Below are 14507 nucleotides of genomic sequence, written 5' to 3' on the forward strand. Positions count from 1 at the left end.
TCTCCTTTTATGGCTGTTAGTATTTGCCTTATATATTGAGGTGCTCGTATGTTGGGTGCACATATATTTGTAATTGTTATATCTTCTTGGACTGATCCCTTGATCATTATGTAGTGTCCTTCTTTGTCTCTAGAAATAGTCTTTCTTTCAAAGTCTATTTTGTCTGATATGAGTATTGCTACTCCAGCTTTCTTCTGATTTCCATTTGCATGGAGTACCTTTTTCTGTCCCCTCGTTTTCAGTCTGTATGTGTCCCTAGATCTGAAGTGTGAGTCTCTTGTAGATAGCGTATATATGGGACTTGATTTTGTATCCATTTGGCCAGTCTGTGTCTTTTGGTTGAAGCATTTAATCCATTTACATTTAAGGTAATTATCAGTATGTATGTTCTTATTGCCATTTTGTTAATTGTTTTAAATAAATTTATTTATTTTATTTTTATTTATTTTGGGCTGTGTTGGGTCTTTGTTGCTGCGTGCAGGCTTTCTCTAGTTGCAGCCAGTGGGGGCTACTCTTCATTGCAGTGCGCGGGCTTCTCATTGCAGTGGATTCTCTTGTTGCGGAGCACAGGCTCTAGAGCACAGGTTCAGTAGTTGTGGCGCGTGGGCTTAGTTGCTCCGCGGCATGTGGGATTTTCCTGGACCAGGGCTCAAACCTGTGTCCCCTGCACTGGCAGGCAGATTCTTAACCACTGCGCCACCAGGGAAGCCCTTGTTAATTGTTTTGAATTTGTTTTTGTAGGTCTTTTTCCTTCCCTTCCTCTTTGTTCTCTTTTCTTGTGATTTGATGACTATCTTCAGTGTTGAGTTTGCATTCCTTTTTCTTTTTTGTGTATGTATCTAGTGTAGATTTTTGGTTTGCAGTTACCATGGGGTTTTGATATAATAGTCTGTGTATATATATACAAGATTGTTTTTTTAAGTTTCTGGTTTCTTAATTTCCAATGCATTTCCAATATCCTGCATTTATACTCTCCTCTTCTCACAATTGCTAGTTTTGATATCATATTTGTGTGTGGATGATTTCCTACCTTTATTGTATGTTTGCCTTTACCAGTGAGCTTTCCCATTCATAATTTTCTTATTTCTAGTTGTGACCTTTTCTTTTCTGCCTAGAGAAGTTCCTTTAGCATTTGTTGTAAAGCTGGTTTGGTGGTGCTGAATTGTCTTAGCTTTTGCTTGTCTGTAAAGCTTTTGATTTCTCTGTCAAATCTGAATGAGAGCCTTGCTGGGTAGAGTATTCTTGGTTGTAGGTTTTTCCCTTTTATCACTTTAAAAATATCATACCACTCCTTTCTGGCCTGCAGAGTTTCTGCTGAAAAATCAGCTGATAACCTTATGGGGATTCCCTTGTATGTTATTTGTTGGTTTCCCCTTGTTGCTTTTAATATTTTCTCTGTCTTTAATTTTTGTCAATTTGATTAATATGTGTCTTGATGTATTCCTCCTTTCCCATGTTAGGGAAGTTTTCAGCTATTAACTCTTCAAATATTTTCTCAGGCCCTTTCTCTCTCTTCTCCTTCTGGGACCCCTTTAACGCAAATGGTGCATTTAATGTTGTTCCAGAGGTTCATCTAGTGTATTTTCACTGCCCTAAAAATCCTCTGCTCTATCTGTTCACCCCCCTCTAACTCCTGGCAACCTTTTTACTGTTTCCATAGTTTTGCCTTTTCCAGAATCATACATTTGGAATCATATATTTGGAATCATATAGTATGTAGCCTTTTCAGATTGGCTTCTTTCAGTTAGTAATATGCATTTAAGGTTGCTCCATTTCTTTTTGTGGCTTGATAGCTCATTTCTTCTTGGCACTGAATAATATTCCATTGCCAGGATGTACCACAGTGCTATTTATCCATTAACCTACTGAAGGGACATGTTAGTTGCTTCCAAGTTTTGGCAATTCTAAATAAAGCTTGCATCAACATCCCTGTGCAGGTCTTTGTGTGGATATAAGGTTTCAGCTCCTTTGGGTAAATACCAAAGAGTGTGATTGCTGCATAGGATGGGAAGAGTATGTTTAGTTGTGTAAGAAACTGCAAAACTGTCTTCCAAAGTGGCTGTACCATTTTGCATGCCCACCAGCAATGAATGAGAATTCCTGTTGCTCCACATCCTTGCTAGCATTTGGTGTTGTCAGTGTTCTGGATTTTGGCCTTTCTAATGGGTGTGTAGTGGTATCTCATTGTTGTTTTAATTTGTATTTCCCTGATTGACATGATGTTGAGCATCTTTTCATGTGCTTATTTACCATCTGTATATATATATATTTTTGTGTGTGTATGTGTGTGTGTGAGATGTTTGTTAAAATGTTTGGCTCATTTTTTAATCAGGTTGCTTGTTTTCTTATTGTTGAGTTTTAAGAGTTTTTTATCAGATGTGTGTTTTACAAATATTTTCTCCCAGTCTCTGGTTTGTCTTCTAATTCTCTTGATACTATACTTCACAGAACAGAAATTTTTAATTTCAATGAAATCCAGCTTATCAATTATTTCTCTCATGGATTGTGTCTTTGGGGATGTATCTAAAATGGCATCACCACACTCAAGGTCACTAGGTTTCTCCTGTTATTTTCTAAGAGTTTTATAGTCTTGAATTTTACATTTAGGTCTGTGATCCATTTGGAGTTAATTTTTGTGACAGGTGTAGGGTTTGTGTTCAGATTCATTTTTTTGGTTTTGGATGTATACTTGTTCCAATACCATTTGTTGACCAGACTTTCTCTGCTCCATTATATTGCCTTTGCTCCTTTGTCAACGATCAGTTGACTATATTTATGGGGGTCTGTTTCTGGGCTCTTTATTCTGTTCTATTGATCTATTCAACTGTTCTTTCACCAGTACCACACTTAGACATCTTTTTTAAAAGTCACAGTGAAAGTAAGCCTTGGTTTTGGCTGTGGTAGGACCTCCAGGCAGTTTCTTGTCTCTGAGCTTCAGCTCCAGGAGGAGGTTGGAGCTGAACTCTAGGACTTCCTAACATGCTGCTGTTGTGCTTCTCAAACTGCCTGGGGAAGGACTAGTTTTGTTTCGTTTTTTGAACTTCCAGTCTGCTGCAGACTCTTCCTTTTGTAGAATACAATAAAATGACTTACTAGGAAATGATCGTGTGCTTGTATGGTCATAGTACTGTCAAATCACCATACAAGGTTCTAAAGTCTCAGTTTCTGAACTTGCTTTGTCACAGACTGCTAAGTGGACTGCACTTTGGTTATACTGTCCTGTGCAGTGGGTGCAGGTTGGAGAGATGCCTACCTGTCTAGCCAGAGCTTCTTGGGAGAACAGGAGCTCAGCTGGGGCTTGGGAATTGGCTTGTTCCAGGGAATGTGGTTGTCAGGAGGGGCTCTTTCTTATCTCCCATGGGATCAGACCCCTTCATGAGCCCCAGTCTACCCCCGTCCTCTTTTTTCAGCATATTCCTCACATTGACCCCTCCCATTTGAAGGCAGAGGGACAACTTGGGGTGGCAGGGGCCCTGAGAAGGGGCTGTAATAGTTGGCTTGGAGGGCCAAGGTTGGAGCAGGGCCTGCTGCTCTGGATGGGTCTGAACGCCATTTCTCAGGGAAGTAGGGAGAAGGGTGTGAGTGGCTGGTGGTGATATTGGCGTGGACTCTGGAGCATGTCTGAGAGTTCCAACTTTAAAACCCTGAGACCATAAGACCTTAGGACATTCGAATCTTCGAATTGTGGAGTCACGGGCTGTTAGAACTGGAAGGGACTGCAGGGGTCACCTTGTGGTCCAGGCCGAGTTGTTCACATGCTCCTCCTCCCTGGCGCCTGGCCCAGATTGGAGTGACAGGTGTCTGTCCTGCCTTTAGCTTGGAGTCGTTGGGTTGCCACAGTATGGGTGAGTAGAGGTTCTTTGGGTGCCCTTGGCTTACTCCAGGTGCCCCGCTCTGTTTGGAAGTTTCAGACACTGTGTGCTCCGTTTGACTGAGAACAACTCCCAGCCCTTGATGACCAAGCTGCAGTGGCTCTTCGCCTTCCTGGAGCACAGCCAGGTGAGCGCAGGGGCAGTCGGGGGTGCTGGAGAGGAGGCCCGGTCCGACACCTCTCCTTCCCCACGACCTGCCTGCATCTGGCTGTGGGCCCCCACTTTCTGGTGTAAGTTGTTGGGCCCCAGTCCAGGCTGGCATGGGTTCACGGCTAAAGCCCAAGGGGCCGATTCAGCGCCCTTACCGGGCAGGCGGGGGAGTGCCTCCTGAGCCCCTCTGTGCTGTGCTGCCCACATCTCTCCCATCAGTGGTTCAGTCCATTCTATTAGGTGTTGCTTTGTTGGTCTGCTGTCATTTCTGAGCACTCATATTGCCTGCCAGGCACCCTGAGGGCTGTATTTGGTTTCATCACTGTCTCTGCCCTCCTGGAACCTAAAGCCCTTGGCCAGGCAGGCATTATGCCAGGCCCTGTGCGGGGGCACAGAGATGAGTCAGCCGCAGTCCTGCCTTCACGGAGCGCGTAGTCTGGTGGGGAAGAGGAACCTGCAGATAGCAACTGCAGTGCTCGAGCAGAGGGCAACGCGAGTGTAGTGTGCGTGTTAGGGAGGGAGAGTTGATCACGATGGGGATGGGGGCTGCTGGGAAGATACTGTGGGACAGGTGACACTAACAGCACCTGGGACTTGAACTCTACAGCTAAGCTCCTGACAGGGGAGAAGGGTGTTTCAGGCAGAGGGAATGGCAACGAATAAGGGCCTGGAGTGAAATGTGAGGTGTGTCAGGGAAGAGCAGACTCCTGGAGGACTGTCCATCTCCGTGAACCCGATGTCCTGCTTATAGGCTGCATGGCCTTGGTGGGATGAGTCAGGGAAGGGGGAGGACTTTCGTGAGGAGGCTGGAAGTTTGGGGCAGAGAGTCCCCAGGGCCATCCTCAGGCCTAGCATGCTTTGGAGCTGGTTGGTGAGTGGCCCCCGGCTCCTGGCCCTGTCTTTCTCCCTCCTTGGTCCCAGCGGCCTGCCATTTCTCCAGAGAACTTTCTGTCTGCATCCTGGACACCCTGGTTCAGCCCTGGCACCCAGCAGGACTGCTCAGAGTACCTGAAGTACCTGCTGGATCGGTAAGGGAGGCCAGGCCTGGCTCTGCACGGGGGCTCCAGGTCTGGAGAGGGTGCTCGTGGGAAAGCCCCCTCCCCCTGGGCTGTGTTGTCTCTTCCTGGAAACGGGGGCACAGCCCTGCACTTGTGAAAGGCTTGGAGCAGATGTGTGTCGTGAGTGTGGGGACAGGGGCCGAGTGGGAGGGACGTTTTGGAGATGCTGACATGAACCGAGACTGGGAGGGTAAGTGTGTGTATGTGCACTGTGCTGTGCTTGCCTGAGTGTGCATGTGTGTGTTTTCTCATCAGCTCTCTGGGGGCACATGCACGTCTTTTTGTCGCAGGTTTGTGAGCCTTATGCAGGTAAGTATGTAGCATGTGTGCCTGGCTTATGAGTGCATGTGCACGAATGCCATTTTGTACATGCATATGTATGTTCCCCGTGCCTTCTCCTGCATGCGTGTAAACATGTGGCCAGCTGAGTAAGGTAGATGCACAGGTCAGGCCAGTGCACTGGGGATGGGTCTGTGTGTATGGACGAAGGCCCTTTGCTCCCTGCACCAGGCTGCATGAAGAGGAGAAAACTGGGACGAGGATCTGCCAAAAGCTCAAGCAGTCCAGCTTGCCCTCCCCGCCCGAGGAGCCCCCTAGCCCGAGTTCAACCTCTGTGGAGAAGATGTTTGGAGGCAAGATTGTGACTCGGATATGCTGTCTCCGCTGCCTTAACATCTCCACCAGGGAGGAGGCCTTCACGGACCTCTCTCTCGCCTTTCCCCCGCCTGAGCGCTGCCGCCGCCGCCGCCTGGGCTCAGTGATGCTCCCTGCAGAGGACGTCAGTGCCCAGGACCTCCCTTCGCCATCGCGAGCCCAGGCGCCAAGCAGGGCGGCTCCTCGGAGGCAGAGGAAACACTGCATCACAGGGGACGTTCCCCCCACCGTCCTGAGCATTGAAGGCCTGGGCCCCCAGGGCCTCGGGGGGCAGAGCAGTCAGGAGGAGGAGGCAAAGGAGGAGGAAGAGAAGGAGAAGGAGGAGGAGAAGGCGGAGAAGGAGGCCGAGAAAGTGGAGAAGGAGGAGGAGAAGGCGGAGAAGGAGGAGGAGAAAGTGGAGAAGGAGGCCGAGAAGGAGAAGGAGGCCGAGGTGGAGAAGGAGACCGAGAAGGAGAAGGAGGCCGAGAAGGAGAAAGAGGAGGACGGCCTGGGCCCAGGGACCCTCAGAAATGCCTCCACCCCCTCTGGGGAGGGTTCCCGCTCCGTCCTGGACCTGGTCAACTACTTCCTGTCGCCCGAGAGGCTGACGGCAGAGAACCGCTACTACTGCGAGTCGTGCGCCTCCCTGCAGGACGCCGAGAAGGTGGTGGAGCTGAGCCAGGGGCCGCGCTACCTCATCCTGACCCTGCTGCGTTTCTCCTTCGACCTGCGCACCATGCGGCGCCGCAAGATCCTGGACGACGTCTCCATCCCCCTGCTGCTGCGGCTGCCGCTGGCGGGGGGCCGGGGCCAGGCCTACGACCTCTGCAGCGTCGTGGTGCACTCTGGGGTGTCCTCGGAGAGCGGCCACTACTACTGCTACGCCCGCGAGGGTGCTGCCCGCCCAGCCCCGAACCCGGGAGCGGCCGACAGGCCCGAGCCCGACAACCAGTGGTACCTGTTCAACGACACCCGGGTGTCCTTCTCCTCCTTTGAGTCTGTCAGCAACGTCACCTCCTTCTTCCCCAAGGACACCGCCTACGTGCTCTTTTATCGGCAGCGGCCCCGGGAGGGTCCTGAGGCTGAGCCCGGCTCTCCCCGAGCCCGGGCAGAGCCCACCCTCCACAAAGACTTGATGGAAGCCATTTCCAAAGACAACATCCTTTTCCTGCAGGTGAGCAGACCCTGGGGGCGGAGGGGCTTGCCAGCACCCACCGGCTCAGATGCTGACTGCTCCTCTCTTGGAGTCTCTCTCTTCCTTTTACCTTTGATCCATTCAGCTATCAATCAATCAATCACTTAGTGCTGGGGAAAACTGGTGGGCCAGACAGATGTAGCCCCATACTTCAGAGGAACAGACATGAGGAATTATCAGTTTTTTATTAAGGTGTCATAAGTGTGCTGGAGGAGGGGCTCTGCGAGTGAGTAGTGGATACGAGCGGATGGGGGGCCGCCCGGCTCAGTGAGCCTCTTCTCTCACTGAGCCTTCGACTCCACTCTGTAGAGTCGAGGGTGGTATCAAAATACTTTGCCGCTGAAACAGCCAGCGCGCGGACCAGCACGAGGAGTGCCGCCACAGACAGCCGGTGTGGTCACGTCAGGACCCCTGGCCAGCAGCACCTGCGTGCTGTGGGGACCCTGGCTCTGCTTTTGCGTTTCTGCTGAGCTGTCCAGGTGGAGGCAGGGCTGGGCCCGTGGGAAGGCGAATCCATGGCTGGCCTCAGTTCAGCAGGAGGAAGAGCTTCCTCGTTGGCAGAGGGTTCCTCGTGCCTTGAGAGGCAGAAGCTGGACAGCCACGTCAGGAAGCCTGCAGAAGGGTCCCTGGGGGGGGTTTATGAGGTGCCCTTTGAAGTCTCTGCACCTCCTGCTTTCTGGTGCCACGTCAGGCCCTTGTCAGCTGTTCACAGTCTAGTTAGTAGAAATGAGTTCCTTTCCTCCAGGGGGCTGGGAGTTTTTACTCGGGGGAGGAGGAGGAAGAATGCTGTGGAAGCCCATCCTCCCACTACGCTGAAGTGCCTCTAGGCCAGAAGCTGTGGCTCCTCTGTGCCTGGCCCTGGGGACCGGGGCGATGCGCGGAGGGGCTGGGTGGCATTGGGGGCGTGCAGGGAGAACTGAGGCTTCAGAGCCTGACTGACTTTGACGTCTCAGCTTCCGGCCCCATCCCCATCTGTATTTCCAGGAGCAGGAGAAGGAGGCACGGAGCAGGGCGGCCTACATCTCCGCACTCCCCACGTCTCCGCACTGGGGGAGGGGCTTTGACGAAGACAAAGATGAGGATGAAGGCCCTCCGGGGGGCTGCAGCCCTGCAGGTGGCGGCGGTGGTGACTTCCACAGACTGGTCTTCTAATGGGAACCCTCATCCCCTGGCCTGCTAAGCACCTGTGAGGGTGCCACAGGCAACCTCAGTGGGGCGGGTGGGGGGAGGCCCAGGTCCCGGGCAGAGGTGCTCGGCCAGGTGGGGTCTGAGGGAGGCTGTGCAGGTCCAGTCCTGAGGGCAGGCCCTTCCGAGGGCCAGAGAGATGGAGCGGGGGCTTCTGGGCCCCTGCCCTCAGCCTGAAGGGCACACGGAGACTCACTCAGATGATAGATGCTAGATACAGAGGTGAGACCCAAGCCCCTTAAACCGGGCCTCAGGTCCCGACACTGGGATCAGCCCTGTTTAAGACTTACTTACACCCAAGTGTCCTGGTCAGCTTGAAGCAGCTGAGATGGACACTCTCTGGGCCTTGTCCCCCACCCCCTGCAGGCTGCCCCACAGGGCTGAACGTCACAGCGCTGGTGTTTTGCCATCATCAAGTAGCAGTTCCTTTCCAGCTCCTTTCAGACAATCTTGTTTGTTTGTTTGTTTCTCTGTAGTATACAAAGCAGAGGTGGATCCAAGCCCTAGCATAAAGAAGGGGGCTGTGTGTCACCCCTCTGGCCGCCTTCTGGTTTCTCTGAGGGGTCTGAGGCAACGTCTGTGGGTGCCTACACTGTTTGTTTGTTTGTTTGTACTTTGAGAGGAGTGTAGGTGGGAAGCAGCCTGGCACAGGACCAGAGACTGTCTTCCCGACACCAAGCAACAACGCACAGAGGGGAGGATAGCCTCTTAAGCCTCTCTCCCGCCTCAGTGCCTGAGATGCCACCATTTGCATCCCCCTTCTGGTTAAGAGAGAGCGAGTCCTCAGTTTACTGCAAGTATGTTTGTTTGTTTGTGTTTCTCACAACGTCTGTCCTGAGGGAAGCTGGCTGGCTCAGTGCCTCAGCCGTTGGCCATCACCATGGGGGTGGTCTGGTGAGGAGCAGATAGTGACCTCATTGTGCCCTGACACTGCTGTACCCCTTCTAAGTAACTGGAGAGAAGAGAACCAGGGTCTCAAACAGGAATAAAAATAGGTTCTCTGAAGCCTTTAAAGCCGTCGTTCATTCCCACCTCAGTCACTGGCTGTGAGGTCGGCTCTACCCTTGGTTTCTTGCTGTGTCTGCACAGGAAGGAGGGGACACCCCCTGCCCTGTTGACTTGTGTGCTGCCCCAGGGGAGGCAAGCGTGCCCTACACTGAAGTGCTGTGTAAATCAACAGTGAGGACTGGGGGCAGGGATGTGCCCAGATAGATGATTGATAGGGGTGGAGGGGTGGGTGCACAGGCTGGGGGCCGCCCTAACAGGATACTGTTAAGGGACTGATCTGTCAGGTGGCGCTGGAGCTCCTCCAGACCCCAGGAACTCTGGGCTGCCCAGAGATTCCTGCTGCTGCTGCTGCTGCTACCACATTCCTCCCTTCTTACCTCTGAGAACCTGGGGTGGGCTGGGCTGGGCTGGGCTCAGGCCAGGAGGAAAGTAGGCGGCAGCCCTCAGGTTCCAGCCATCTTGGAGCTTGGGACTGCAGGGGCCTGGCTGGGGGCTTCAAGGGCTGCAGATGGAGGAGTTTTGAGTTTTGGCCCAAAAGCCATAGACCTTGAGACCTCAGGGACCAGGGAAAGTGGGCCGACAGTCGTCTGTCTGTCAGAGACAAGAGTCATGCTCAGAATTCATCTCTTTGGTCCATTGAGCCTCCTAAGAAAGATGAATTGGCAGATGTTACTACAATTTCCATCTCATGCACCAGGAATACAAATTCCGAGGTAAGGAAGACTCACGAGTGTTCTCAGCCAAGAAAAAGTACCCAGTTCTTTCCTGTTCAAATGGAAGTGGAGCAGACTGGCACAGTGCTGTCCTGGGACTGTGAGAGGAAGGCTTATCTCGTTGAGGACAGGTGTCATGTGCAAGCCTACAGCCGGCAGCCCCGAGCCGGGATCCAAGTGTGTGTGGATTCCATCCCCCAGCCCCTCCGGACGAGACAGACTCAGAAGCCCTCCTGGTTGCGTCTAATGGACTTTATTGTTGTCCAGACCCAACACCATAGTAAAAAGGGACCTGCAAGCTCCAGGCCTGTACCATGTGTCACCACAGCAAAAACAGGACCCATGTGAACACGTTCCCACCCCTCCCCAGACCTACTCACAGGATAAATACGTGTTACAAATTTTTTTTTAAAAAGAAAACAACAGAATAAATTAATAACTTAAGTGATTAGGCACCAACAGTGATTTGAAAAATTAAATGTCAATTTTAAATGGTAAGAGGGCCAGAAACCTAAGACTGGGCTTCTTCTAGCCCATTTTCTCTTCCCGACAAAGCAACGATTCTGTGGGAAATGATTCTAAATTTCAAGACACATGTAACCAACGAACACATAAGAACACACACCACCAAATATCACATGACAGCCTGAATCTCCAGGGGGACCCCCTTATCAGGCAGCCCACCTGGCCCCCAAAGAGCCTGGTGCGTTCCGGAAGGAGGGGGCTTTAGAGCTCATGCGCTCAGCCTCCTGCCCCCACGTTTTGCAGAAGGGCCAGAGAGGGGGAAGTTCGTGCCAGTTTCCCTCCTGCCCGGCACTCTGTTTCCAGAGCCCTGTCACAGGGGTGTGGGTCAGCCGCAGCTTGGGGCTGAGGCCTTAGCCCTGTGGCAGGTAAATCCCTTGAGAACAGCTGTGCTTCTGTCCTAGGAATGGGACATACTTGAACGGTTTCGAATGTAGACGTTACTGAAATCAGTCTAGGGAGGGGACTGGGTTAACTGGCCAAGGCTCTGGGTGCCTCCTATCCCTGGCGATCCAGACCCTCGAGAGAGAGAGAGAAGTTACAGAGCAGAGAGTAGCCACAGAAGAGGCCTCAGGGCCCTTCTTCACCAAGGTGGGAAGGGGCGACAGCTCCATACCACTCCTTGCAGAGGTGGAGCTGGAAGAGGGCAAAACAGTTTCTTCTCTGAGGAGCCCCAGGCAGGACGAGGCCTGTGTGGGCTAAGCAGGCTGACAAGGCATCCTGGGGTCTCAGTCCTTGCCAGGCCACCAGGAGAGGTGGATTGTGACCCACTGAAGGCCAAAGGACCAGTTTTTTACACTGACCAGACGGGAATATTAGATACCTGGTACTTGGGGCTTTTGAGCCAGTCTCTGCTTTCAACAGGCCAATTTCCTCTTCTCTTGTACTTCCTCCCGTCTCTACTCTTGCCTCCACCTGAAGGGTTTGGGGGTTATAGGAACCAAGAACTGGAGGGAGGCCTCCTTGGTGGTTAGATTTGAACACCTCAGTCTCTCAAGACTCCACCCAGTTTCATTCACAACATGGCACATTCAGAAAATGCTGACATTATTAGGGCACCCCGGCGATCAATAGGGGAGGATGCTGGGAACTGAGGGTACCAATACCTGGGCCCACCTGTAGCCTATGGGGGCACAGGGGTGGCGCCATTCAAAGCTCTGCCACATGAGACCCTTTGCAGAGGGCCTTAAAGGGACACAGGGCTGGGCAGAGTGAACCACCAAACCCTGCCCAGGGCAGGCCACTGCCACCACCATTACCATTTCACCTGTGGGAACACCGAGACATAGCCTCACTGCTTCTGAGACTCTGGGCCCATACTCCCAAAGGTCTTGTGTTCCCAAAGCACAAGGTTCTCTAAGTCTCTCTGTCCATCTTCCTCCACCGGATCCCAGCCTTGCCCTCCTTCCCTCTAAAAATCTGACCCTTCTTCCCCTAAGGCCCCTGTCAGGCACCCCCTTTTCCTAGAGACCACCTTCCCTGATCTCCACCCCCTCCCCACTCCTGCCCCCAGCACCAACCTCCTAGAGAAGGAGCCTCGATTTCTCTGCACATTATCAGCATTTTAAGTGTCTCTCATGGCCATTACCAATGTGTCCTTGTCTTTTTTCTCATCGACTGTGACCTTCTCAAATACAAAGTCTGATTAATTCCTGTGTTCTCAGTGCCTAGCCCAGACCTGGCCATAGCAGCCACTAATGAATGCTTATTGAATTGATATGACTAATACTAGGAGGAAAGGGGCTACTGTTGACAAAATTTCTCCCGGGATGGAGTAAGGTCAGGCCGCAGGCCTGGGGTGTGCGTGTTTACACAGGCTCACAGGAGCAGAAAGGTAAGCGGTAGCCACCTCCCTTAAATGGGGGGGGGGGGGGGGTCTTTTTTTTTTTTTTTTTGAGGAAGAAGGTCTGTTCACCCCAGGGTAGGATGAAACATTTGGTCTGCCCACGTTGCCTCTGAAACTCTTAAAAATTTGGCCAAGAACTTTAACATAAAAGAGCCCCACTCCCCAGACTTAGGAGAAAAGAGCCTGGCGTGATGCCCTTCCTCCTGTCCCTGGCAAAGGTGGGCAGAGGGTGATGCTGATCTGGTGGCCTTTTAAGCCATGGGAGGAGAGGCCTGCCCTCTCCTGTCCCTGTAGCTAGGCACCTGGGATTCGACAGGGCAACAGAGGGTGACGTGAGCTGAGAACACACTCTGGCCTGTCACCAGGCCACACCTGTACCTTCCTTGGGACCTGACACAAAACTCAGCCAAAGGGCACAAGCTGCCGGCCACTCCCCCGTGTCGTCCACTAGGCTGTCTTCCGCCCTGCTTGCTCCTTTGCCCTGCTCTGCCCGCCACCCATCAGTCCTGGGAGCTGCCCTTGCCTGCGGCCATGCACGTCACTCCCCTGACCACCACACCGCTCCTCACGTTCTGCTCTACCCTGCATCTCCACGGCACTGCCCGGGGCTCGCCACCAGGCCCTCCGGATGTACTCAACCACTACCTGCGCCTCCCCCGCCCCCAGCCTTCGCCCCTGCCTCTCAGCCCATCGGTTACCAGCGCCTCCCCTGCCGCACTGCCCATCTTGCAGAAGCTCACTTGCTGCAGCGTCTCCGCTCCCGCCCTGTGTCTCCGCCCAGGCTGTCCCGGGGTGGCCCCTCAGTCGTCCCACCCTACGCACCTTCCCACAGCTCCGCCGGCTCCCCCCCCCCGGCCCCGCCCACCACGTCAGCGCTCCCACCCCACGTGCTGCACCGCCCAGCACAGTGCAAGCCTCGTGGGCGCGGTGCTCTTGGCTGGGTGGGGTCTCGGGGAAGAGGACTACGCTCTGCCCCAGAGCGGCAGAGCCGGGCCTGTGGCTCCACAGTCCCGGGGGCCTGGCCCCGCAGTGTCTTCGTCACCCCGTCTCCTGCTCCTTGTTCTGGGTTGCCCCTCCTCCTCAGTCTTCCCCTCCTGCTGTCCTCATCCTTCTGCCTCTCCCACCCGGCAACAGCTGCACTGCCACTTGGCCTGAAAATGGGGGACCACCGCAGGTATCCGCTGCCCTTCTGCATCTGGGGGTCTAACTCCTTTGTCCCTCAAGACCACCTCTGACCTTCCTCCTCGACTCCTTCATCTTTTGGTGGCCTTGCCTCCCCCCTGCCAAGACAGACAGGGCTGAAGAAGTCTGTATCCACTCTGGTCCGCTGGTCCTTGGCTCCCTGGGTCAGCGAGACGACTTGGCTTCTTCCGGGACTGGGGGAGAGGTAGCCCAGTAGCGGGAGGGACAGGGGCTGAGAGCTGTGCCCAAAGGTGAGGTGTGGAATCTGGCTCAGAGCCCCAGCCCCTCCCTCCACACGTCTGGTAGGTATTCGGGTCTAAAGGGCGGTAGGAGGCTGAAGGATGCTTTTTGGCAATAGCTCTAACTAAGGTGGGTAGAGGCATGGCCATTGCTGATAAAAATCAAGGTGGGCCCCGAGTGAGCCGAGGAAGCGCCTCGATCAGGCCCTCACCTCCCAGGGGAAGGGGTCAGGGTCCCTGATGTCAAGTGCTTTGAAGGCCAGAGTGGCAGAGTAGAGAGGGGGTGGGCAGGAGGGCGCGCTGGAGAGGAGAAGGGGGAGACAGACGGGGAGGCGTCGGCTCTGGAGACGCCGCCTCCTGGCCCCTCCCTGGGGCGGCGGCCCGCGTGTCACAGCTTGGCCCCCTTGGAAGGCTCCGAGGACTGCCGCACGTCTGTCCACTCCTGCATGGTGTTCTGCAGGGCCTGGGTCTTCTCCTTGTCCACCTGAACGTAGTCTACCTTCTCGTCGGAAGTGACAGATGACGTGGATGGCTGGGGGACAGAGCGGGGAAGTGAAGTGGCTGTGAGTTATCAGTAACGCGGGGAGCCGGCGGGTGGCGCTTCCTGAGTCGTTTCCCGGGAGAGGAGGTGGGGCTCTACCTGCCTCTCTGACCTGCCTTTTCTTTCTGAAAGTGGCCTGTAAGGCCTGAACTCCGAACTGCACCATCCCTCCTGTTTGGTGCAACAGCCCCTGCCTGCCGTCCTGATGTCCCAGCTCCTGGGGGGACCCAGGCCCTTCCTTGGCCTGATGGATGGCTCCAGGCTTTCACCTGCGCCTCCACCCACCTCCCTGTGGCCACTTGTCCAGGGGAAGGACTGTGCCAGGTGCCAACAAGCACCAGCCACAAGGCTTTGTGTGTGGCT

The 14507-nt window shown here is 53.7% G+C and overlaps 2 protein-coding genes across 6 annotated transcripts in view; one reads left to right on the forward strand and one right to left on the reverse strand.

The window, feature by feature from the left end:
• The window catches only part of USP35 (ubiquitin specific peptidase 35), a 94310-nt gene extending 85212 nt beyond the window's left edge, over positions 1–9098 (forward strand). For 2 of the 3 annotated variants that reach the window (XM_082343312.1, XM_082343311.1), the window contains 4 exons: positions 3906–3999; positions 4944–5050; positions 5591–6887; positions 7893–9098. In XM_082343312.1, the coding sequence (XP_082199438.1) occupies positions 3906–3999; positions 4944–5050; positions 5591–6887; positions 7893–8060 (1666 nt within the window). In that variant the 3' untranslated portion in view covers positions 8061–9098. The remainder of the gene's footprint in view (positions 1–3905; positions 4000–4943; positions 5051–5590; positions 6888–7892) is intronic. The other variant, XM_082343313.1, reaches the window with a different exon arrangement.
• Positions 8129–14507, reverse strand: part of GAB2 (GRB2 associated binding protein 2) — a 178930-nt gene continuing 172551 nt past the window's right edge. The window contains exons 10-13 of one of the 3 annotated variants that reach the window (XM_082343341.1): positions 11857–14135; positions 11160–11251; positions 9479–9746; positions 8129–8596 (exon numbers count right to left, since the gene is read on the reverse strand). In XM_082343341.1, coding sequence (XP_082199467.1) covers positions 13992–14135 — 144 coding nt within the window. In that variant the 3' untranslated portion in view covers positions 8129–8596; positions 9479–9746; positions 11160–11251; positions 11857–13991. Of the gene's footprint in view, positions 8597–9478; positions 9747–10051; positions 11252–11856; positions 14136–14507 lie in introns of those variants that run through there. The other 2 variants (XM_082343342.1, XM_082343340.1) reach the window with 2 other exon arrangements.

The sequence above is a fragment of the Balaenoptera borealis genome (assembly GCF_965194805.1).
Source record: "Balaenoptera borealis genome assembly, chromosome: 11".
NCBI classification, from domain to species: domain Eukaryota; kingdom Metazoa; phylum Chordata; class Mammalia; order Artiodactyla; family Balaenopteridae; genus Balaenoptera; species Balaenoptera borealis.